Here is a 25,263-nt window from a genome sequence, read left to right on the forward strand (position 1 = left end):
TTTGTATTGTATAAAACTTTTTATTATTATCAGATCTGAATAATATCACTGTAAACATGAATTTTAAAACAAGTATAAAGTATAGCTGGTAGAAAACTACAAATAATTTTAAAGACAATTACTTTTATCAAGAGAGAAATCAAATTATCAGAATATTCGTAATAAATACACAACTTTAAAAGAACATTTAAAAATTTTGATTAAATTACTATAATATGTTTGTAAGTAGTTTTATTACGGCACAGGATTACAAGTACGGGTCATTAGAAGTAAAGTAAAAGTTTCAAAGCATTTGATGTTAGAGACAGTGTATTATTAATTTCAAACATTTGTAATTATTAGTTTTCTATTTTGCAAAGCCATTCTTGCCCAAAATGGAACAAATCAACAATAATAAGAGACAGTTTTTTATTCACAGCATTGAAAAAGGGGAGAATTTAATCTCATTTCTTTGGTTTACATTGCACAGGAAGAAGCAAAATAACATTCATTTTCACATCAAATATAAAATTTAAGAAAAAAAAATTGCACAGTTCTGTAACAATTCTGTATATATATTTCTAGTACTCAACAGATTTATATTTTTTCATTACTACTTCTTTTTACAAATTTACAACACAAAAAAATCACTAGAATGAATGTACATAATCACACAATTGCAAGTTTTAACTTTGTATCAAGTTCAAAATAAAACAAATTTCTCAGGGAAAGGAAAACTTTTCATATCTGTCTCAATTTCTCTAGGTTAAATGAAAGAAAAATGTAATAGCCAGCATGGGAAGCTTTGGTTAGACATCTTGTTTGCCACAAGCTTATCTAGAGGTTATTAACCCAAGTAACATCTTGCAGAAATGATGCCACACTTGAGATATAAAAACTTTCATAAAAAATAAATGTTCCTTAACATATCAGATCACAACATAAAAGTTCTTATTTCGGCATAGTAGTTGCGTCTTCAGATTTATTAGTCCTTTCTTTGAATTTTTGTGGGTCAAACATAACTGGAGACTGCAAAAGAAGAAATAAATATAGATATTATATAATACATAGCAATTAGAGGGGTTACCACAAAAAAATTTAACTCAAGAAAAATCATGTCTTGTTTCCTTGTATCTTTTAAACATGCCAAGCAGACATTACATTTGAAATAACTTTGCCTTGTGATAAACTTTTCAATTTTTAACATACTGTAAAATAATTACGGTTAATATAATTAGCTACTTAAACCTCTAAAGAAACTTGTATCCTTTCATTATTATGATTATTTTTTATTGGCTCTGTGGTTACAGCACTAAGCTGTCTTGGTTTTATCCAGGATTTTATCCCTGGTGTAATGGCATCTTGATATCCAATTAGCTTTAGATTGAAGGGTATCAGCTTGCTCGAGAAGAAAAAGCAGCCGACACACAGTGCTAACCAAATCGCCACTATCATGTCGTTGGTTTCAAAATTGTGGAGCCTTAACTTTCTAATTTCCTTTGGCAGTTATGGGAATGAATTAAGTTGGAACTTTAAAGCATAAAATCAGCAAGGATTTGTCATCCTCATGCAAAAAGTTCAATTATTGCTAAGATCTTTTCAATAGGTAGATAGTGTCAAGACAAATCAAACCCCCAAAATTTTAAAAAAATCAGGAGATTGGCTTATACATTGGTAATAAAGTTGATATTCGTTTATCACGGAACATTGATGAATCATAAGCAATGAAAGGGGTATTAATAACTGAAAGCGGTATTAATTTACCCCTTTCAAAAACTATTTTTATTACTTTATATACAATTAATTTTGCATTTTCTCTCATATTTTTTTTTTACATACAAGTTCAGAAAAATAATTTTGCTTTTTTTTTCTAATTTTTTTTTTACATAAAAGTTTAGAAAAATAATTTTGCTTTTTTTTGAGGGGGTCCTTCATAGTATCTTAAATTGAGAGAAAATGTATCATATCCAGAGAGAACAATGTGAAATTTTTTTAATTTTTAGAAATTTTCATATTTGGTTGCTTTTAGCAGTTGATTTATACACTAAACATAATAGAAATTCGCTTGACTTATACAACGGGATATAGGGTAGTTTGAATTATGAAATTTTTTTTTTGTATTAAAAATTATATTCCCCATCATACAAATAAGTCTTAATATAGTTAGTTCAAATCTTATTTGATTTAAAGAAAAAGTCAAATAAATAAAATACATCTTTTTTTGTATATAATCATGCACAATTGATTTAGTTATTCAATTGATAATCAAAGGAGTAGGGAAGGATATAACATTCTTAGGAAGATCAACTTATTGATAGAAAACAAACAAACATTGTTTTTGTTGTACTATAGAATAAACGAAATAAAAGAGACGAAACATCTTAATAACTTCTGATCTATTGGTCAAATTTTAACATAGAAAGATATGATTGTGCTGGTTTGAGGATGGACTTTAAATACTCAAATTAATTAGCGCCAATGATATTTTAAATTAAATAATCTACCACAAAATTGTACCTTTTCTGAATAACCATATCTTTTTTTTTCCCTTCATGGATTTGAATTCTTCCCCCACGAAATATGGGGCTGGCTGGAATCACAGAAAATATTGCCCAATAATTTTGCCACAAGGACGGTCAAAAGTTTGGATTCCTTAATTTAAATTTTACTTTTTCCTTACATTGTGATATTTCTTGCACTATTTAAACAAATCACAAACTTCTTGCATGCAGTTGTAAAACTTATTCATCTAACGAAAAATATGAAAAATGAAATTAACATTGAGGGGATCAAACTTTCCACTGCTTTCGCGACCCTACTGTTGTAACCGCATTTTTAAGATTGCAGATACGCCACATATTTTGAGGGTCAGGGGTTTATTATGAGAAAGTAAATTTTTTGGTATCAATTTACATAACTTAAAATGTCATCAGCACAAATTTAGATCAACAGTTATTAATGTGTTCACTTTTTTATTTTGTGCATTGTAATCCCAGACCTGAGTGGTTTGGGTAAACAATAATACGTTAATATGAATTATCCCAAATTTTTCTTCATGTTATATACCATCATCAATTTTTTGGTATACATTAAATCCTTCTATTTTATTTGGAATGAGGTAACTTCATCGAGGGAAATGAAGAAAAAAAATTCAAAAGTAAAGGTTGAAAATAAGATATTTACTTGGCATATAATTTCTTGAAAATGTTGGTGTATATGAGCATAATCCATTGGCTGGTTGTGACTAAGAGGAGAATTGGCAAGATTTAAAAGAGATTCTCTACTATACCGCATCTTTTTGTAAGTTGGTGGTGGGATTGGCATCATTTCAGTGTCTACTGGCGAGAATACCTAAAAAGAACATTGAAAATTTCATTAACATTACCACAAAAAATAAGAGAAAGCATACTTAATTTAGCAAAGCTAGACTAATAACTTTAAAATGAAACAAAATGTACCATAATCTCATTTTTGAAATTACAGTTTGCATTCTTAATTTAGCAAAGCTAGACTAATAACTTTAAAATGAAACAAAATGTACCATAATCTCATTTTTGAAATTACAGTTTAATTGTCACACGAATTTCCCTAAAATTTTTTTTTTTATCTTCTCGAAATTTTGTAATGTTTTTCTCCAGACAAATCTCTATTTTCTCTTCCAACACCCTATGCTAAAAGTCAAGGCCACCAAATATGTCCATCTTATTATAAGGGGGGCTTTTTATTAAAAGAAACCGTGTATCGGGGGGGGGGACGAAACACCTTCAATGGCCAGGAAAAAATGACAATTTTCGTGAGAAATCTGAATTTGTAAGTGTGAAGGCAATGGGGTGTCCCCCCAGCTCAATGTCCAGCTGTCTCCAGACTTGTATGCTTGTTTAACTTCTAGTTAATTAGTTGTGAAAGGTTTGGAAGGAAAACGTTTTCCTAATTTGTCAAATAGATTTAATTTATATTGTAAACTGACAAGAAAGAATAAAAAACACACATACCTCCCACAGAGGATGCCACCCATGATGAGGAATCCCTGTAATGAATACTAAAAAAAAGGAGATTCCTCTACCTTGAGTGACAACTAATTTAAACCATTCAAACAATTTAAGATTCAATACACCCCGCTCTGTTCTGAAAAATAAAAACAGATAAATGATGGGTGTTTAAAGATGTAAGCCATTCATGTCTTCACATTTAAGAAATAAAAATGAAGAATAAAGCATATGTATAGGAATTAGGATTTATGTAAAAGAATAGAGCATAGATGAAAAACTAATAATAAAAAATTTATGTTACCAATTACAAAAATCAGGGAAATGTAATAAAAACTGTCTGAAAAAAAATTTTTTTTTTAATTGAATATTTGTAAGTCACTCTAAATTGAAAGAAGAGCAAAAGAAAAGAAGTTTTACTCCTAATTTATTTTTAAGTGTTAGTTTTTTAAGGCAAGCCTTATGAGTACTTTTCTTTTGGCAAAACTTTGAACTAAAACATTGAAATAGTAGCTAAGGTGAATGAATTAACATTTTATGAAATTAGAATAAAGTTTAGGGACTATATGCATATTGAGCGCAGTACTGACCACATTGCCAAAATTATGCAGTAGGTTACGAAATTGTGGAGAATTAGCCTCTACGACCCCTTTGGCCCACAACGGGCTGCTGCGGGAAGGCTTTCCCCCCCTTTTTTTATTTGTATATGCATATTTTTTATAAGTACATTATATATTGTTAAAACAAATTGAACTTTATGTTTGAATCATATGTATGAAGAATTTACATTTAAATACAGAAATATTTTTTTAAAAATGAAAATTGTTAATTTTTTAATCTAAGATTTTTCATAATTTTATATCTACTTTCATGATATTAAAAAAAATATCTATTTATAAATTCATTACAAATTTTAATATTAGAAGCTGCTATGAATTAATTTTTACAAATGTTTATAATATTAGTTCTAAGCATTTGCCAATGCCATCTAGTGTATGTATTTATAATCAGAATGTAGCGAAAGAATGACAAAGTTCTTTGTTTTGCTTCTAACGAGCCTGTAGTGTAAACTGCTGTGTTGAACGGAACAGAGATATGCGAGGTCTGTTTCCTACCATGTGTTAAAAATAAATATGTTTGAGTCTATGTGAGTACTGAAATAAAATATGAGCTATCGATGTGTGCGCTAAGAGAGAAAAATACAATCTTAATGTCTTAAATTTAATTTAAGTAAAAGAAAGGCTTGTTTAATATAATGTAGAAAAAAAAAACTATTTATTTAAGTAGTATTGATGATAAGAAAAATAAATGATATTACCCCTGGATGAGTTTTTCTAAGATAGTATTAACCAAATAAACAGTTTTATTGTCTAAATTATAAATTAGAACATACTCACAATAAATTTGTAAGCAAGCTAATACTGTAAGAACTTCAGAACTGACTGTGAATTTCCCTGAGAATTATAGGCTTATTCAGTGTTTTTTACATATTCTCTAAGAATTTCGTAGTTTCCAAAGAGACTGACCATACTCATTTGACAATTTTGCAGGATGCAAAACATACTATCATTGAATTTAGCTCCAAAATAAGTGAATGAAACAACAGCATAGCTGCCAACTTGTACAGTAGTTAGAAAAAATTTTTAAACACAATATTAAAAGTAAGAAGAATTTTTTAAAAACTACACCATTTTGACAACTATTAAAATCATAATTGCTGAACTAAAAGATCTTATATACATATGTTTGGATAACTGATCTGTTACAGCGAGTAAAACAATATATTTTTTTTAAATACTAAAATTAATAAATTAAAAACCTCAATGTTGCTACTATGAAGGAAAATTTTCATCGACAACTGTACAAGGTGGAAGCTATGTGACAGACATTAAATTTTAATAGAATTACCTGGTCATTTATTGGAGAATACATTTCACCATAGCCTTTCCCAAAATCATTTGGAACAGACGATCTTCTCATTAGTTGTCCTAAAGGAATCAAAAGATTTATTTAGGAATTACTTGCCAGCAATTTTTTTTAACTTCTATACATTTCATGAACTTAAAAAATCAAGAACTATTGCTGCAATCAGAAATACTCTTTTATGAGTGACACAAGATAACTGCAGGGGAATTTTTAATTCAGAAAGAAAAATAGGTTTGAATTTAATAAAGTTTTTTAAAATTACTATTATTAAATGACAACAACATTTGCATACCCAAAAAATTTTTCTGAATGAGTCATGGCTCCTAAGTAGAATCCTAATTACATTATATATAGGGCGACAATTGTCGTTATATCTTATACGAATGTCACTAAAATAATATGCTATGGAGACAAATTTGTAGTCTTGAAATATGTTAGGATTTTACCAAATAGTAATGAAAATAAGTTTTTTTTTTCGCACCTAATTCAATGCCTTTAAAAAAAAAATTTTTGTACTAATTTAATTGTTCTATGCAAGGAATGGAATTCAAATGGAAAAACAGAAAGTGTCTGGAAAAAAAAAATTTAAATTTACCTGTCCTGCTGTGTTTTGCATTTATGCACTGCCAGTAATTATCCATAAAATAATATTTTTTGCTCCTTTAGAATTGACTTTATTTAAAATTGTATTATTTTTAGATAATTAATATTTCTCTATTCATGAAATAAATATTTCTAGAATAGTGAACTAAATTTTTAGGCAGGGCTAGGCTCCTCTCATCTACTCACAAAGCGCATTAAAAAAATTCCATAAATAGTTTCATAGTTCAAAACCACTCTAATTATGCTCTGCTTAAGTTCACAGGAAGAGATACAACAGCTAGTACTACTTAGATTCTAAATAATGACAGTTAATTAGAAGTGTTTATTTTCACAGAACTAATGTAGTTGTGGTCAATTTAAGAAGGTGTTTTGAATAGTAAACAAAAGACCTATCTTTGAATTGCTTGAAACTTTTGAAACACTGGTATTGCTATTTGATTCCCCAAATTCCAATCATTAAAATAAAAGTTATTCAGCATATTTCTTTAGAGTGTTTTATTTGACATTCATTATTTTGAATGCCATTAAAAGAATCTTCTTTCCTTTATTTTAAGAGTCCGTTCCCTACACTTTCTGAGCACACTTTTATAGCTATGCCAATAACCACAAAACTTTGAAATTATTATACTATTTTAAGCATATTATGATGCACAATTTTTATAAAAAAAAGTAAAAACAAAAAGCTTAAAATTAATTTGAAATTAATGAAAATTTAAAAAAATGTTTTTAACCGCTTAAGGAAGTGGTTTTAAGCTATATTTATTCTACAGAAATGTAGAAAGTTTAATGCAAATATAATTGCATTGAGTTTTTTTCTTTCTTCCCCAATGCCCACCCAATTAATACTCGTCATTCAGGTATCAGTAGAGAAGATTTGTTGGTCACTCCTTCAGACGAACCATATTAGGTGGGCCAGCATTGCTCTCAGACTAAGGACAGATAGTACAGGGTATGAAAGAGCATTCATGCCTTGTCTGGGATTGAAACCCAGAACCTTTCTGATGTGAAGTCAGCTACCTAACAACTCCACAGTTTAGTGGGCAACTTAAAGTGACTTAGAATAATTATTATTCTACATATAAACTTACCATGAACATTGGAAGATTCCAAAGAAACAGTTCTACGTTTGGCTTCGGTAAAGACTGATGTATCTTGAGTATACTGATTATCCTAAAATCAAAAACTTTAATATAGGTTGTGAATCAAATTACGAAAGTTATTTATTTTCAGAAAATACATAAAAATAGTGACACTACAAATGTACTGTAACTTTGCTGTGATACGTATTATTGTTTCTAATAACATTTGGACAAGCTAAGCTCGCCAGCTATTGGCCTTTTGTGAATTAAGTCAAGAAAGTGAGCCTTTTGTTTGACAAGAAAGCACCACAAGGGTGAAAGTAAGTCTTAGCTCAGAGCCCCACAGTTAGATGGTAGCAACAGTATCCCTGAGGCTTCAACTTAGACATAGATCTAAAGAGGAAGGAAATTTTCTCCAAATCCCTGTACCAGGGTTGCCACTCAAATTTGAAAAAAAAATTCCTTGTGTTTTCCCTGTACATATTGTACACAATATATTAAGAGGAAACAACAATTACTGCGCTCTTGAGTGAGCTATATTGGACTAACTATATTTATTAGTTTTAATTACTGGAAAAACAGCTGAACATACTTAATTAATGCTATAGTGAATTAAATAGTTTAGTATAGCTGAAATATTATGATTAAATATTCCATAGATTACGCTTTGAGTGGTCACCATTTTTTAAAAGATAAAATAAGAAACAAAATTCCCTGTATTTTCCCAGTTTGTAAAGAAAAAAATCGAAATTCCCTGTTATTTTAGGTGATTTTTAAATTCCCTGTATTTTCCAGGTCTTCCCTGTTCTCCCTGTGGAGTGGCAACCCTGTGTACACATGGTACAGTTCAGAGATCGATCCATACCTGCCAACATTGGAGAAATAAAATAACTGCAATTTTACTACAGACATTGTTTAGACAACGAGTAAAGTTTTGATACATCATGCATAATCATGTAAGTCAAAAAGAGAAATTTGAAATAATATAAGAACTTACATTTGGCGAAGTAAAAAATATGTATATGCATCTAAATCCAAAGAATATTTTTTTAAACCATTATCTATAATTACTTAAACTTTTAACACTCAACATACGGCAATGCTGGTTATAGTACTGTCTGTTGAGGAATAAGAGAAGTATTTTTGCCATCAGCGGATATTTTATCGCCATTTTTTTAAAACCAAATATGAAGAAATTTGAGAATGTACGGGTAAGCAGGAGATAATGGTAAAATACAGGAGTTTTCGTTAAAAAACAGGAGACTTGGTAGGTATGTCGATCACTCAAATTTTAGGAGCACTGAATCGAAAATACTCGGTGGGTCTTGGCCGATTGTAACTCTGGGCTAACACAGCTACATACAAGTTCATCCATTAAGTTATACTAAAAACAAGCACAAAATTCAAAAACTGATAAAAAAAAAGTATATACGATTATTACTATGTGTAATTTAAAAAGAAATTATTACAAAATACATTTAATTTGCATGAAATACAATATGTCAGATAAGATGGATTGACTACTGCTATAAATTCCTTTAGTATAGCACAAAAAATATTTTTTGATTTGTATTACCATATCTATTCTTTTGTCATCCTTCACAAAATCATCATCTGATGAGCTAAAAGGAGATACAGAATCTCTTTTTGGAGGATAACTTGTCCACCCAGTTGAGTACATATTATCTATATTACTTTTCAGAGATGATTGCTTTTGAAGTCCAAGCCTACATTAAAAAAAAAGATCATACAATTGCTATATTTAAATGCTATCAATATGTTAAACTGAATATGATTTATAACTTAATAGGTATTTAAATTATGATTACATAATTTTTGAGAAGAAACAGGAACAATTACTCCCTATAAATGTGAGTTATGTTTTTATCTTTATTAATAGAAAGAATACATTTTTAGATTGTCCGTTAAGAAATAAATGGCAACTATTTTAATCAAAATTATTATACAGTCTATAAACAATTATGCTAATTAATACAATGGTAAGTATGTCAAGCCCATCAACAATTATTTATTGCTGAAGGATTATTTTCCTAAATTATTGTCGTTCCAGATTATGGCAGAATTTTACAGGGTTCATTCGAAAAGTAATGCCAGTGAGTTGACTAAAAATTATTGACAACACATTAAAAGTTTCCAAAATAAGATTCTCATGCATCAATACATTGCTTGCAGTGAGATTTCTAAACATCAAAACCACCACCCTATTTCAGAATGTGGTTGGCTCAGGGATAAGCATTGTTATTCCTCTACTCTAAAAGATGTCATTTCATTGGAGTTTTTAATTGCAGAAACTTAAAGACCTAGACTGTATAGTGAATCAGCCATACAGCACAATTTTGAGAGAGGTACTTTTGGTAACATTTAATATTTATACTATCAAATGAAAATTGAAACAAGTCTGAGTTCAGTTACTTCTATTATACTTTTATCAACATGACCACTAATGATCTTCTAGAAAAACTTTAATAGGTAAAAGCTAAAGATTTAAAAAAAAAAAAAAAAAAACAAAAATAAACTATANAAAAAAAAAAAAAAAAAAAAAAACCATAATGTCATCATGAAAATACTCAATTATTGAGATAATTTTATTTTAAATCTTAACAAATATCAAAGTTATTTTAATAAAATAATAACTATACCTTAGTCTGTTTCTGTCAGGTGATGATTGACGATTCAGAGAAGAGTAGCTTTCATGCTGCTAATGTTTAAATATAACATAAGTTCAGCTATTTATGTTCCTCACAAATAATTTACAAAATGTTGTAGATATTTTTAAATTTTTGCTATAAATTACAAAGTAGGTAAATTAAGTTTCATTTATAAGCTAAATTTTAAAGAAAAAGAACTCAAATAAAAAAACACAAAATATTTGCTAAACAAGTTAACAAAAAACTTTATTATGATAATGATGAAAAAAATTAAATCTAGTGAATTATACAGAATGATAACAAATACTTGCAAAATAACTTTTTTACAAATAGTCTGTTTCACACCTTTTCATTTATTTCAGTTTGGCCGGCAAAGTATTCCATCAAAACCAGTTTAGCTGTCTAAAAAATAAAAAAAAAAAATCTTTCAATAAATAAGTTTTTACAAATAAGACACTAAAAAAATTTTAAAACACACTCCTAGAACAACATTTTGGATAGTGTTAATTAAGTTGAAACAGAATTTCCTTTCACTGTAACAACCCTGACTAAATTTGCGTTAAAAAAGGCAGCATATTTTGAAAAATTACGATATGTTTTTAGGGTTACTTTACAGTTGATAAAAAATATAATATATTTCTTTACATTGTAGGAAGAAGTTTTCAATATAATGTATAATTTTTTAAGAAGAGGCATTTACTAAGACAGATTATTTGGTATGGAGACAAGTTAGAGCTATCAAAGTGAAAGAAGCTAGACTGATCATCATTTTAAGAACTGTCTGATTACGAAATATTGCATACCTGCCAGTATTCGAGAAATAAAATTACGGAGATTTTACTAGCGACATTTTTTAGGCTACGAGTAAAGTTCTGATACATAAGTCAAAAAGAGAAATTCATATTTGGAAATAATATAAGCACTTAATATAAGCGAAGTAAAAAATATGTATACAAATCTTCTAACTATTTTATTTTATTGTTAAACAGCAGACCCGATTTCGGATTTATGTCTACTAATGTTCAACTCCGCAGCCTTATAATTTTGAACCTAATCCAGAAGACAAGCGAACTCCTGGATCAAGTATTAAGTGTAATTAGCCTTTGTGGAGGACTTTCTGATAGAACTAACTTGCATTTGAGTTACATGGAGAGGAAAACAGCAAGGAGACTCTAACCCGTGATCCCAGTACCACTGATGATATTTTACATTTTTACATCAGCACCGTGCTCAGCGCAAGCTGGATGCGGAATTCGTATCGACAAGTCATCGCCGTGATTCGAGTCCAGTTCACTTCATTGGAGGGCGAACGCTCCATCTCCTGAGCCACCACGGTTCAACTTAAACTATTAACACTCAACATACTTCAGTATTGGCGATAGCACTATTGGTTGAGGAATAAGAGAAGTACTTTTTGCCATCAGTAGATATTTTTGTCACAAATTTTTTTGAAACAATTTCTGCAATAAATACAGAGAAATTTGAGAATATATGGGTACAACAGGAGACAGTCATAAAATACAGCAGTGTTCGTTGAAAAACAGGAGACTTGGCAGGTATGATAGTGACGTCAGCACCTGATTTGCTGTAAGCAAATCAAAATCTTTTTTTAAATCAATAAATTTCTATAACTTTGCTTTGAAAATCCTTTTATCCCCTCAATACTATAGCAAAGCCCTTTGTATGAGAATAGAAAATAAGCTAAAGGTGTACTTATTACACCTTTATAGAAACTAATTAAAAAAAAAACTTACTTTGTACAAGAATCATGGTAATGGATTATAAAAACGTGCATATATATATCGCAACATCGAACTTTTAAGTCGTGTAAATCCGAATTACGATGCATAATCTTTAGGTCGCGTGAATATGTCTTACAATACACAGTTTTTAAATCATGTGCAAATACTAATACCTAAATCAATGTTTGATATTACAACCCGATTCTGATTTTCAAATTGCAACATTGAATTTTTTAAATCACTTGTACACGAATCGCAACATGTAACTTTTAAACCAGGTAAATAAAAAAAAAATCAATGATTGATATTAAAATTGGGTGAGTAAGAATCGTGATATTAGCAGATTTTAGAGCAGTTCTAAATATTCAAAATGGTGAAAATTCGCTGAACCAAAAGAATCAAATTGGCAGTAGAATCATAGGTATGTAAACATCTCTTTAATGAGATTTAGCAAATGTTTCAAAATGCTGATATAAGAAATGTAGATATTCTTTAATTTTTTATAGAAAATAATAATTACATGAACTATTTTCAATGCATTAAGTAATTTCAATTTGGGCATAGCTTTATTCTAGCAATTTAGCCCTTATTATTTCAAACAAAATAAATTTAAGTAATAATAAAACTTACTTTCAAAAGTTCAGCATTAGTTCCAGTTAAGCGAATCAAATCTTGATCAATTTGCACAGAAACACTATGTTCTCTTAAAGAAGCATCACTTAAACTGTAACTGTGTTGAAGGTTTCTTTTCATAAACATTTGATTATCAACTGAAGAATATGAATTATTATACTCTATAGAATCCTTAGTATTATCCAATACAGACATGTCAGAGTTTTCCTAAAGAAATATGACAAAATGATAATTGTTGAAATACAAATCCAATATTTAATTAAACTTTTAGATTATTTTATAAATGAGACATTAATAATAAATATGCATTTAAAATTCTCCCTAGATTGCAACAGGGTTCCCACTCAATTTCAAAAAAAAAAAAAAAAAAAAAAAAATAAAAAAAAAAAAAAAAAAATNGGTATATTAGGTAAATTTTAATGAAAATCCATACCATATTTTATCTATACCATGAAATTTTTCATCAGAAATATTTTTTTATTTTTATTTGTAATGTCAAGTATTAGATTTTATGAGCAAAAACATATATTAGAATGAGAATGGAAACATGAAAAAGTTTCACTTAAAAGCTCAGCTCAGTGGTTAAAAATATTTTAGTATTAAAGCATTTTAAATTTATGACTATCATAATAGCACTCACATTTCATTAAAAATATAAAACAATCTAAGTTGGATTGATCATAATTTAGCCAGAATAGGATATATTGTGCTTAACTTAAACAATATTGTAAAATTAAAATCAGCATTACAAACTTAAGTGAAATAAAAGTTTATTAATTAATAATTGATTACAGAGCTGCCAACTTTCTACACTTTTTGGGAAAATTTCTAGTGGTAGTTAAGTTTATGTTTCCATGGATTATCCTTTGTTTTTTTATAAGTTATTTTCTCCACTACTAGATGTAAATGATTCAAAAGTTCAAATGATACAGAGCTTTTTAGTTTTTTTAAAAAAAATACACCACATTTAAATGTTCAAATTAGGTATTAATCTAATTTAATGATTAATTATATATAGAGAGAGCAATAAAAGTATTAAGAATATTTAAGACAAACTAACAAAAAAACTTTTAACGTTTAAATTTATTTCATTAAAAGTATTTAGTTTTAAAAGGAAATAACTTACTCGAATAGGAGAAGCATTTCTACGAATAGTATCTTCTACCAAAAGTTTTGCATGCCTAAAATAAATTATTTATTTCAAATTGCTGATTATTATAATATATTTGGTATATATTTTTAAAAACTTACCCAATAGCTTCTTCATGAGGTCCTGTAATCTGCACAAGTCTATCCCGAGCTCCAGGATTTACTAAAATAACAATGCAGGAAATTTTTTTTTTTATAGTTTTAAAACGTTTTAATGTCAGCTACATATTAAATAATTTGAACTGTAAGAATTTTTCTACAAATAACAGCAGAATCCTAGTAATCTAAACCTTTGTATTTCAAACAGCCACAAAATATAGGTTCACAAGATTTATGTTATGATTATTACATTTTGTTTCACTTCAATTTCTTTCATTAAAAATATATATTCTGTGAACACATTCTGCTTAAAGAATGTACAGATATTATTAATGTCAAAAGTAAGAAATTAAAATGCAATTTGATCTTATATTAAGAGACAAAAATAAGTCTTGAAGTTAAATATTAATGTAATTTAAATTTGATTGATTTGATAACTAATGTAATTTAAACAAAATAAATGTTTAGAAAATAAGTGTTTAGAATAAAAAAAATTAAAAATTAAAGGAAAAATTGCATATTGTAAACTTTTTATGATTATCACACAAAGTACAGTAATGTTCACACAATAATCATTTTTGTTTGTTTTTTGATACATGTTTTTTTGTTTTTATAAAGACAAAGTATTTTTTGAAAAGTTTTAAATGCACAAAATTCTATTTAACTGTAATGAATTATTTAGTTTGGCTTGGACTGAATTAAATAAAATAAATGAAGAGGAAAAAAAGAAAATGAAAGTGAACCAAGTGATCCTGTGACAAAATTGATTAATTTATGCAATTAAATAAATAAAAAATAAACAGGAACATTATTTAGAAATAAAAGAACAGAGTTTTATCATAAAAATAATTATTTTGCAATAATGTAACATAAAATTTTAGAGTCACTTTTGCAAAGTGCTTTTCACACACAGCGTAAAAATAAAATCATTGCAGAAAGAGAACTTAACATAATTTCAATTCAGTCAATATATGTAACTTACAATTGATAAATACAGTATTTGTTGAAATAGTGTTATAAACTAATATAAATAACAGTTAGAAAAATTTAGTAAAATTATTATAAGATTTTAATTATTTGAAATTTGATTATTATTATTTTTTTAGCGAACTAAAGCATACACTGGAAAAATATTAGTGTTTTAAGCACACTATAATTCACACAATGTTTGTTTTAAAAAAATAATAATAAAATAAAAAAAGCTGCAGAAAGAAATATACATTATTTTTTTCACATTCTACTTATTTGGTATTAGGTTTTACAGTATTAAATAGGGAAAAATCTTATAAATTTATTTCTCATGCTCATTTAGTATAAAGCCTTTGTTAAGCCAATTTGGCATGCATTACATGCAAATGAATATCTCACCTCGTTGGAAAGATATTACAGTATCACTCAATTCTTCTATCATGTGAACACGACGTCCTTTGATACCCATCACTTTAAAAAACAGTCATTATTAAACTTTTTAAGTGTCTGAATGCAGTTCAGTTTTCTTATATTTTTTAGAATACCAAAGTTATTCACATTTTTTGTAACTGAAACATAATTAATTTTAGAAAAAGTTAAAATACAAAAATTAATAATACAAAAATTACCTTTTCCAGAATCAGAATTCCTAATTAATATTTCATCTTTAAAGACATTTTTGCCAGAAATCCTAAATGTAAAAATACACATTTAAGGTGATTAAAACAAAAATGTAATAAAAATACATAAAGCTATATTACAGAATTTAAAAATAGCTTAATTAGAAATACCTTCACATTTTTTCAATAGCAAATTAAACACCAGTTAAAAATAACAAGAAAACAAAACTGTAGAAATGTGTTTATATCATTGCTGAGTTCACCTCTTTTTTTAAATTATCCATAGTAGTACCGTATATTTCAGTGTATAAGTAGACCATTGAAAAGAAAAGGGGATAAAAAAAAAAAACAAATATGGAAATTTCTAATATTATTAGCTTGGAATGAATATGGAAAAAATATAATCTTACAAAAACAGGAAATATCTGCTCAGCTCCTTTGACGTCATGTGGCAAATGAGACTAGATACAAGGCAAAATGTGCACTCAAATGTTATTAAATTCTTTTTTAGAAAATGTAAAATGGGGTGAAGACCATTTTTTTGGGGATTCAGAAGATGTGAATAAAGTTGAATCCATGGCAGAGTGGGATCGGTATGCACTGCTATATAATTGAATTTTTAAATTTGTAGCTTTACGGTACATTTTAAAATTTTTCATTTCGTTAAATATTTCAAAATACTCTTGAATCTTAACTTTCTTATTCCAAATTTTTTGAACTTAATTTAAAGCAGTTTTTCTTTCAAAAAAAAATCTTTACAAGTAAACAAATAAGATGTGAGAAAATGGCAACATAATTGTATATAACGTATTAAAATAGTTTTTAAATGGGTAAATTAAATACAAAATTATTCATATATAACACATGCTAAATAAAGCATTGATATTTTGTGATCAACGAATGTCTGATTCTATTACCGGTGAATAAGTCTACCTTTTTGATTTTTTCAAATTTTAGTGGTTTGAGAATTCAATTATAAACTAAGATAAATGGTATTTTTAAATGCTATATAAAAATTTAACTACTAGACTATAAATTACATTTAAAAGAATACAAAAAAAATTATATAATAGCACAAAATTTTCTTTTAAATATCTCTAAATTTTTTTGGTAATAAAACATTTTAGGAATCAGTATTGAAAACAATCTATTCCATAATAGTTAGTACTGCCCCCCCCCACTCTTTTGTAACCATACCTAGCACAGCAACTAAGTTACTAATCTTATCACATAGTAAAATGTTGTTTCTAGCATATGAAAGAACACAGAAAACAATTTAAAAAACTTCTGTCAAATATTTAAAAAAAATTAAAATAAACATTTTTTCGCTATAAAATAATTAGCTGAATGAATATTGCTTTTTAACAATTAAACCAATTAAATCAAGAATTAATCAATAACTTATACTGGACATATTTTAAAAAAGTTGATTTTAAGTAATTTTAGTAAAATCAAGATAAAGATTTTGTCTTTCCGGATTTGAATGTCTGAGTTTTTATTTTTTATAAAACCTCATTTACTTTATTTTTTTTTTATCCTGATGATCAGTGGCGTATGCAGAATTCTTTCAAGGGGGGTGTTCATAATTTTCTGAAACTACTAAAAGAAATTCGAGTCTGTAATAAAGCACTATTATTTCCCTAATTTAGACAGCTAGACAATTTTGACTTTTCATTTAGACAACATTGTTTGGTTAAATTTTGATTTGATTTTTTAAGTTTAAGAACATAATGTAATATCTTCTGAAAAAAGTCCAATGTCATATGGGTGGGAAGTAACACTTTGAGGGCCACTTTCACATTCATCAGATTTTGTTATGCTAGAAACGTTTTCTTCAACGGAAGTATCACATTTCTGTACAACAGAAAAACTTACATTGGTACTAGATGCTGTCACCTCACTAATTTCAGGTCGTGATTTTTTCTCAAAATAATTAAAAATTGTTAAATTTTTACGTTTTGACATCCTAAAGATCAAGAACAGTAAATATATATACTGGCACAGAAATAAATGCTATGCTCAGGGCCGGCGCTTACGCGGGGACCTAGGCCATTCAAATTTTTGGGGCCCTTCAAATAAGTTGTTTTTCTCGTATATTTTTTATTTATTCAAATATAAAAGTATTTATATATCTTTTCATTTCAGAAAGCATGTTTAAAATTAAAATAAATAATAATAAATTGAATTTTACTTTATTTTGTTATTAGAACTAAATTTTAATCACAACATTTTGAAAAAATTTTAATATATATTTAAAATTGATTTTTTTAAAAACAATCATTGTTTTTCTTAATTTTTTAAAATTTATTTTCAAAAAAATGCATTTTAAAGGGGTCCCTAATTATTTGATCTTACACCATCCAATGTACTCCGTTCCCCCTTTTATATAATTTTTCACCGCATCTCCAAAATTCTCGAATTGTCTCAAAGACGACAGCACGTCTAGGATTACAGAATCACAGAGTAAAGATCTCGCGAATGACAGCCAGTCTCGAAAACTATACCGTCAGGACAGAAAGGAACCAGTCCGTAACAATATCATGCGAATTTGGTTTCAAAAGTACAACTCTATTATAGTAAATGTTTTTTCAATATTCTGAGAAATACCGTGACAAAAAAAGTAGGCATAAGGCAGATAAAAATATATTGTCTTAAAAAATAATAGCTCGCATAATTTCTACTAAAATTGCCATTTTGTCTGAGCTCAAGGGGGGGTGTTTAAACTCCTAAACCCCTCCCTTGCGTACGCCGCTGCTGATGATACCACAAAATAAGTGCTATGAACATTAATTAATTCATGTTTTGTTGTCTGCATTTCAATGAAAAAAGATATTTTAATATGAAAAGGCATATCCTTAAAAATCTTTTTAATTATGATACAACATAAAAAATTTCGTACAATTAAACAAACAATGGAAAAATACTATGACAAAATAAGTAAAAAATTATTAAACTCTACAAAAGTAATGATAACTTTAAAAAGTTTGGTAGTAATTTAATTATTAAAAGTCCTTTAGGATTTTTTTTATAGCTTTTAAAAGAAGAATAAAGATAAAATTTATTTAAAAGAATAATGAAGATAAATTTTTGTTAAAGCAATGGATAATAAAAACAATATAAGATGATTGTGAAAATATTAAAATTAAAAAGAAAAATACTTAGTAGGTTTGGCAAATTTTCCAGATGATCTGAGTATTTCTCCTGGTGCCAATGGAAGTGTATTGGCAGGTGAAGAAGTTTGGTTGTGTAAGGCAAAAGGAACTGAGGTCATAGATGAAGATGTAGAAAGAGTGAGATCTTGAATACCTTGCTAAAAGGTAAATTTTTATTAGGCTAAGTTATGGTGTTAACATTTTATATAAAAGCTTTAAAGTAATATGAATTCTTTTAAGTGCTGTAACAGTTTCCATTCGCAAAAATTAACAAAACAAAGAAAATGAGGCACTTAAAGCTTCCATAACAATTATAAGCTTTCATAAATTCATAAACTCAATTTTGAATAAAATTGAGTATATGATGACAAAAGTCACACCCAGTAAAAAAACCGGTTTCTGGGGAAGGTTTTGTGGGAATAGTTGAAGTTGAGCATTTTTCTTATTATGTATACCGATTTAATTTATTAAAATGTTTAAACAAACAAATAATCATAGTCTTTTATTATATAGATGAAAAGTAAATTTAAGTATAGAAATAATTAATAATTTACTCATTCATTTAAACACATAAAAAAATGCTGTTAAGAAATATTCAAATTTAATTAGATTAAAAAAGTGCTTCACTAATTTAAAAGAATTTTAAACTAATAAGTTATGAAAAATATATATCAAATTAATCTTTAAAATGCTCATAATTTTTTATTTCAAATGAAAAGAAATGCTGTTAAGTAATGCTTAAATGCAATTAGATTAAATAAATGTTAAACTAATAAGTTAAAAAATAAATCCCACCAATCTTTTGTTTCTTAAGGTCTTTTTTATTTTAAATTAAAGCAAATGATGTATAAGTGTCAGATTGAATCTCCCCCATAAACAAAATTCAAGACTTGCAATTAATTTTCATTTATTATTTTCTTTTTCAAATTAGATGACAGATATAAATATCTTTAATGGATAATAAAAATGGTTTACCAGAACTCGATGCATTTTGTTTTGTGATCATAGCATACACAAATATTGCTGTTGTACAATTTTTATAAAAACAATTATTAATCAAGTAGCTTTAATTAAATTATGAAACTGTTTGAGAAAATTTTTGATACGCTCAAGTATAGATATTTTTCAAATATATAAATATACACAAGCATATGATTTTTTAAAAATGTTTTCCGTCGTTAAACTCTTTGAAAAAATACCTTTTTAAAACCACTAGCAAATTAAAGAAAAATTTAAAATTATACCTCCACCATTGTATAACCAAATTTACCAAAATGAAAATTGTATCCAAAATTTACTGAAATGAAAAATAATCAAGATGGTTATTTTAATGAAAATACTTTTATGGTTAAATATACCAATGTAAATGTTGGTTTTGCTGATAAGGTCTTAATGATTAAGATTCAGAGAATCATTCAATATTTTTCCTCCTTTCCCCCCCTTTAAAAAGAAAAAAGTGGAAATTTCATTTTAAGTTAAAAATCTATATTTTAAGACATACTAACAACCATTTGTTGACAAACATAAAATGTTTATTATTATTTAAGTAAACAAAAAATGTATTATTAACAACAATAAAATATTCATTTCACCTCACTTATACAGTAGGGAACAGATTATCCGGTTTCCTGAATCGCTACAAAAAGCAGTTTTTTGATTGTTAAACCCAACTTAAAAAAACAATGAAGTAATGCACTAATGATTACTTCCAAAATGATGGTAAGGTAAACATCTTTAAAAAAAAGAAAGAAAAATCGTAAAATCTTATGAGGAAAAAAAATTTTTTGTTTTAAGAATGGCGAGAAAATTTATCGAATTTCGTTCCGGTTTTCTGATTTTCGGATAACGGGTTCTGTACTGTATTTGAATGTATTAATACATTAAAATAAAAGTGAGATGCATAAAAAAGAATGGTGAGCTTGCTTGTGGAAAATCAGAAGCACTCAAGCGCTAATCCAAAACCGAACGATCCTAATCTATATGGAACAATAGATATCAACGCTGATAAGTCTTATCTGTCCAGTTTTTTTAAAATTGAACTGGAAATAAAAAGGTTGAACAATAACCGATCTGCTGGCCCAGACAAAATTAAAGCTGAGCTTTTTAAGATTAAAGACCAATAACAGCTAAAGACAATCTATAGAATCATTTGTAGAGCATGGGAATTGGTAATGCCCACAGACTGGGACAAAGGTTTTATCTGGCCTATTTTTAAAAAGGGTGACAGATTTGACTGCATCAATTACAAAGAAATCCTTTTACTTTTGGTGCTGTTAAAAAAAAAAAAAAAAAAAAAAAAAAGAAGCACATTTCTNGGCACACCTTTTTGACCCATTAGGTAGCTAGATAACATTGAAAAAGACTTCCAAGTAATCAGTGCTGGAAAAAGAAGGACAACGTGACTTAACAGGGCAAGATGGCGAAAACTTGTTGAGATGGCCTGTTCCGGGCTGTAGTGCCCAAGAATTCATTAAATTTAACAAAAAAAAAAAAAAAAAACTAAAAGCNAAAAAAAAAAAAAAAAAAAAAAAAAAAAATCTAAGAAATACACATAAATAGATAAATGAAAATGTGTAAGGACAAAGAATATTTCCTAGTTAAAAGTACTTTGGTGTAGTGACTAAATTTTATCAATTTCTACCCCCGTCTAAAATTATTTTCAATTCTTATGAAATTTTGTAAATACAATAGTTATATAATAAATATTTTTACAATATTTTAATACAGAAAAAAAAATAGTGACAATAAAAATAATTTCTGAACTTTTTAAGACATAAATATGAAGAACTACAGAAAAAATATAACTCTTAAATTATTTCTCAATTTATAGTTTAATTATCCATAAAAACAGAAAACTAATAATTAAGTTATGAAATAGAAAAACACGACAAAAATGAATAGATAAGGGAAAACTACAGGTTTCACCATTGGAAACCTCAATTTAGAAAAAAATTTAGAGAGGAAAACAAATAATTACAGCCAGTGTTATTGCAGGAAATAGATTTTGAGAAATCATTAAATTTAGGACAAATAAAAAGGAATATTTCTATCTACATACTAACCTCAAGATCTAGAATTTTAGAATTAAAATAATTCTGAATATTATCATTCTTTTTCCAACCATTAGCTCGAATTTCGATTGTTTCCAGCAATTTCAAACGAGAAACCATATCCAGTCTCTCTTCTCTGGAAGCATTTCGCAAAGTACAGAAGTATCGGTCAATCGCATCTAAAATGGTAAAATTAATTAGAAATTTATACAGATATTGATGCTAGTATATTAGTTAAAAGTTAGAATGATTTACCTTTATTAAACTTATCCAGTTCCTCTCCACGTTTTTTCAAAATGGCACACATTCGAGAAATATCAGCTGCTGTTACATCGTCAAAGTTACAGTTACTAATACTGACATTCAGTATTTCTAAATCAGCTAGTATTTCTAGAAATATAAAGTTGAGATATAGAATATATTTTCTACATTCTTAGAGAATCAAAAAGTTTAAATTTTTAAAGAAATCAAAAACTTCAAAGGCAAACTTCAATTATTTTAATTGACACTAACAGATAAAAATAAAAATTTTATCAAAGTTCCCATGGACTTTGGTTTCATTTTAAGCAACTATAATTCAAATTCCTTTCACAAAAGAATTCATTTTTAAAAGCCTTTCATAAAAATTGAATAGTAAAAAAAAAAAAAAATGTTAATTTTTTTATTTTTTGAGATAATTTTTCTAAATAGCGCATAAAATTAAAATACTTTTTCTAACTTAAAAACTTAACTTTTTCATTAATCAATTTTAACAATCGATGAGATCTAAGTTATAAATAAATATTCTAAGAAAATATAAGATTCAAATATATATATATATATATATGATTTTGTATAATGATACAATTTTATTAATTGAGGATCAATTTAAAGGAATTTGTTTGCTGAATAACAATGATGAGAAACAAAATCAAAAATTTTTCCATCGCTAAATATCAAAAAAATTTTTTTTGGCAAATTTAGTACCTTCTTTAGACTTTTGCACAACAGCATCCTTAGGATCATGAATATGAAACTTTAATGTATCAGAGCTGTTAACTGACTTCAAAGGACGTGGCTTTTTAAGGGGTTCTCTCCGTATTGCTGCTTTAGAAGTCATCCTAAAAATAAGATGAAACAAGAAATAGAACTAGGCAAAATAAATACTTGATACAGAGAAATGCTAGAAGGTTTGCTATTAAAAATGTACATCCCTTTATTGCTTTTCTTATTATAAATTTTGCAAAATGTAAACAGACACCCAAAAAAATTTGTAATAAAAGAAACTGATATATTTAAAAAAAAACTCAAAACAATGAAAATTAAAATATTTTTTTATACTAAATTTGTATAATTTCAATCCGTTATTGAATGTATAGATTATATATCCAAGAAGATATTTAAAGTAGAAAATAGGCAAGGAAATACGTTTATATTATATTTTCTTAAAGAATTCAAGGCTATTTAATGCAAATGGTTTTCTCATTGTTATCAAATCACTGCAAAATAAATACGAGGGGAAAAGATTATTTTATTGTTTAAGATATCAGGTTTATAATTTTTTTAATAGGTAAAAAAGGGTATTAGAAATAATTTAAAACTTCTTACTTGTGGGTACTTAGGTAGGTAGGAAAAAAATTTAATTTTAAAACTATAATCAGAAATAACTCGTACATAGCGCAAACACAGTAGAACGACCTATTGTCAAGCGTTAAATATATCCTTCAAGTTTAAGAAAGAATTATTGAAATGAAGAAAAAAGTGTAGTACAATATTAATCTAAAAATTCCCTTAACAAATAATTTTTACATAGTATTTGCATCGCATAATAAAGACATATGATTTTAAGACTAAGTATTAAAAATTCTCAAGTTGTCTATTTTTAAAGACACACGTCCCTAACTTGCAGAAAATAGTAAAAAAAAAAAAAAAAAAATAANAAAAAAAAAAAAAAAAAAAATTCACAAAAACTTAATAATTATATTTTGAAATCAATAAAATTAAGATTTCGGTTCATTACGGTAAAATATTAGTTTCTTTCTTCTATTTGAAAAGTGACACGCATAATTGGAACAGTACGAATTATTAAGAATTTCATGATTGCATGAATAAATAAAGGCACAATATTAGCGTAGTATATTCCTTACTTAGCTAAAACAAATTTCAGCTCTAACTTTTATAGGCAACAATTATTAAGACTTGAAAATTGTTGACGTTTTATTCATACATGCAATTTTCATGCCCTAGAAGAACAATAACAAACTAGACCAAAACAAATCGAGTTGAGATATTTCTGTTCTTCTTCTTCTTACGCTATATAAATGGGGACAATTTATCACTAGAGTTAGCTGCATTACGTGCTGCATTTTTTAAAAATCTTCTTAAAAATATGAGGTTGATAATAATTTAACAATATTTTTGAAAAAAGGAAAGAAAAGGTAGGTACATGAAGACTAGAGTATCATGGGAAGACAAGAGTATCGACATTCATGGGTAGGTCGGTACTTTATTTACGTCGCACTAGAGCTGCACAATGGGCTATTGGCACGGTTTGGGAAACATCCCTGTGGATGATCCGAAGACAGGCTATCACAATTTTGATCCTCTGCAGAGCGGATGGCTCCCCTGCTTTGGTAGCCCGACGACCAGAGTGCGAAGTCGAGCACTTTTCGATAGAACAGTTTAACGAGGACTGATACCGAGCACTCTCGGTCCCTACTCAGGCTGATTAACGTGATCACCCACTCTCTTACTGATTGCAGCAGTGATACTTGACTTCGGTGTTCTACTCGGAACAGTGTCTTTACTATAAGTTCACTGCGGGACTAAGAAAAGAAATATAATTAAGGAAAGAAAAAAAGCGATTGCAGCTGTATGGAACTTAAAACTGTTTTAAACATAGTTCTGAACGAAAGCATCGTGGAAAGTTAAAAAAATATTTTTGACAAATTAATGTGAAATATATTATGGAAGGGGAAAATTTCATACTACATTCGCATATAATTGAGCAGAAGAGAAGAGATAAAGGGGGGCGAGTCAAGACATGGAACCGGTCTTCTCCCCAGATGGCGCATCAAGCTTTACGATTGAGAATTTTTATTTTTTTTTTTTTTAAAGGAAAGGAAAGGAAAATGCAGTAAAACCTCCAAGAAAGACTACATCTGTGTATCGACCCCCTCCATTTACGACCACTTCTCGAAGGCACGAAATTTTTCCTATTCGCGATCGCAACACTCGAATACGCCATCTGGGGAGAGACCGGTTTCATGCTTTTAGCCCTTCTCCCTTCCCTCTCCTCCTCTTTTCAGTTGTATAGGAATGTACTACGATATTTTCCCTTTTCTTAATATTTTTCCTTTTTATTTAATAAGAATATTTTTTAAAATTTCCATAATACTTTTCTTTAGAACTATGTTTAATGTACTTTTCAGTTCCATATAGTTTTTCAAGTTAAAAGATTTCAATCTATATGAAAATCAAGAGAGAAACTAGCGTACTTCCTTCCTCTATGACTTTCCACACGCTAATGGGGAAAGCTTGTGAAGTGTTGCCATAGGAAAAGAGTTCTGCTCTACGCCACCTGCAGCCCATTTCGATCGCCAATAGACTTTGTGTTGAAAAAAACCTT

At 27.8% G+C, this 25,263-nt stretch overlaps 1 protein-coding gene across 5 annotated transcripts; it reads right to left on the reverse strand.

The window, feature by feature from the left end:
- On the reverse strand, positions 1-24,126 carry LOC107456410 (Eukaryotic translation initiation factor mextil). 5 transcript variants are annotated; one of them, XM_043048531.2, is made up of 17 exons: positions 23,783-23,922; positions 22,623-22,756; positions 21,912-22,046; positions 21,669-21,835; positions 18,613-18,764; positions 15,464-15,525; positions 15,234-15,305; positions 13,869-13,929; positions 13,744-13,798; positions 12,615-12,824; positions 10,588-10,644; positions 10,234-10,289; positions 9,150-9,300; positions 7,583-7,664; positions 5,874-5,953; positions 3,163-3,330; positions 1-1,008 (listed from the first exon to the last, which is right to left on the reverse strand). In XM_043048531.2, exons 2-17 carry the CDS (start codon positions 22,753-22,755, stop codon positions 931-933), a joined length of 1,719 nt encoding a protein of 572 aa, XP_042904465.1. In that variant the 5' UTR covers position 22,756; positions 23,783-23,922; the 3' UTR covers positions 1-930. The 5 variants fall into 5 exon arrangements, with proteins under 5 accessions (XP_042904465.1, XP_042904463.1, XP_042904464.1 ...); XM_043048529.2 differs by having other exon boundaries at positions 10,234-10,292; XM_043048530.2 differs by lacking the exon at positions 23,783-23,922 and adding an exon at positions 23,656-23,777 and having other exon boundaries at positions 10,234-10,292.
- Positions 24,127-25,263: the final 1,137 nt, after the last annotated feature.

The sequence above is a fragment of the Parasteatoda tepidariorum genome, chromosome 4 (genome assembly GCF_043381705.1).
Source record: "Parasteatoda tepidariorum isolate YZ-2023 chromosome 4, CAS_Ptep_4.0, whole genome shotgun sequence".
Lineage (NCBI taxonomy): Eukaryota > Metazoa > Arthropoda > Arachnida > Araneae > Theridiidae > Parasteatoda > Parasteatoda tepidariorum.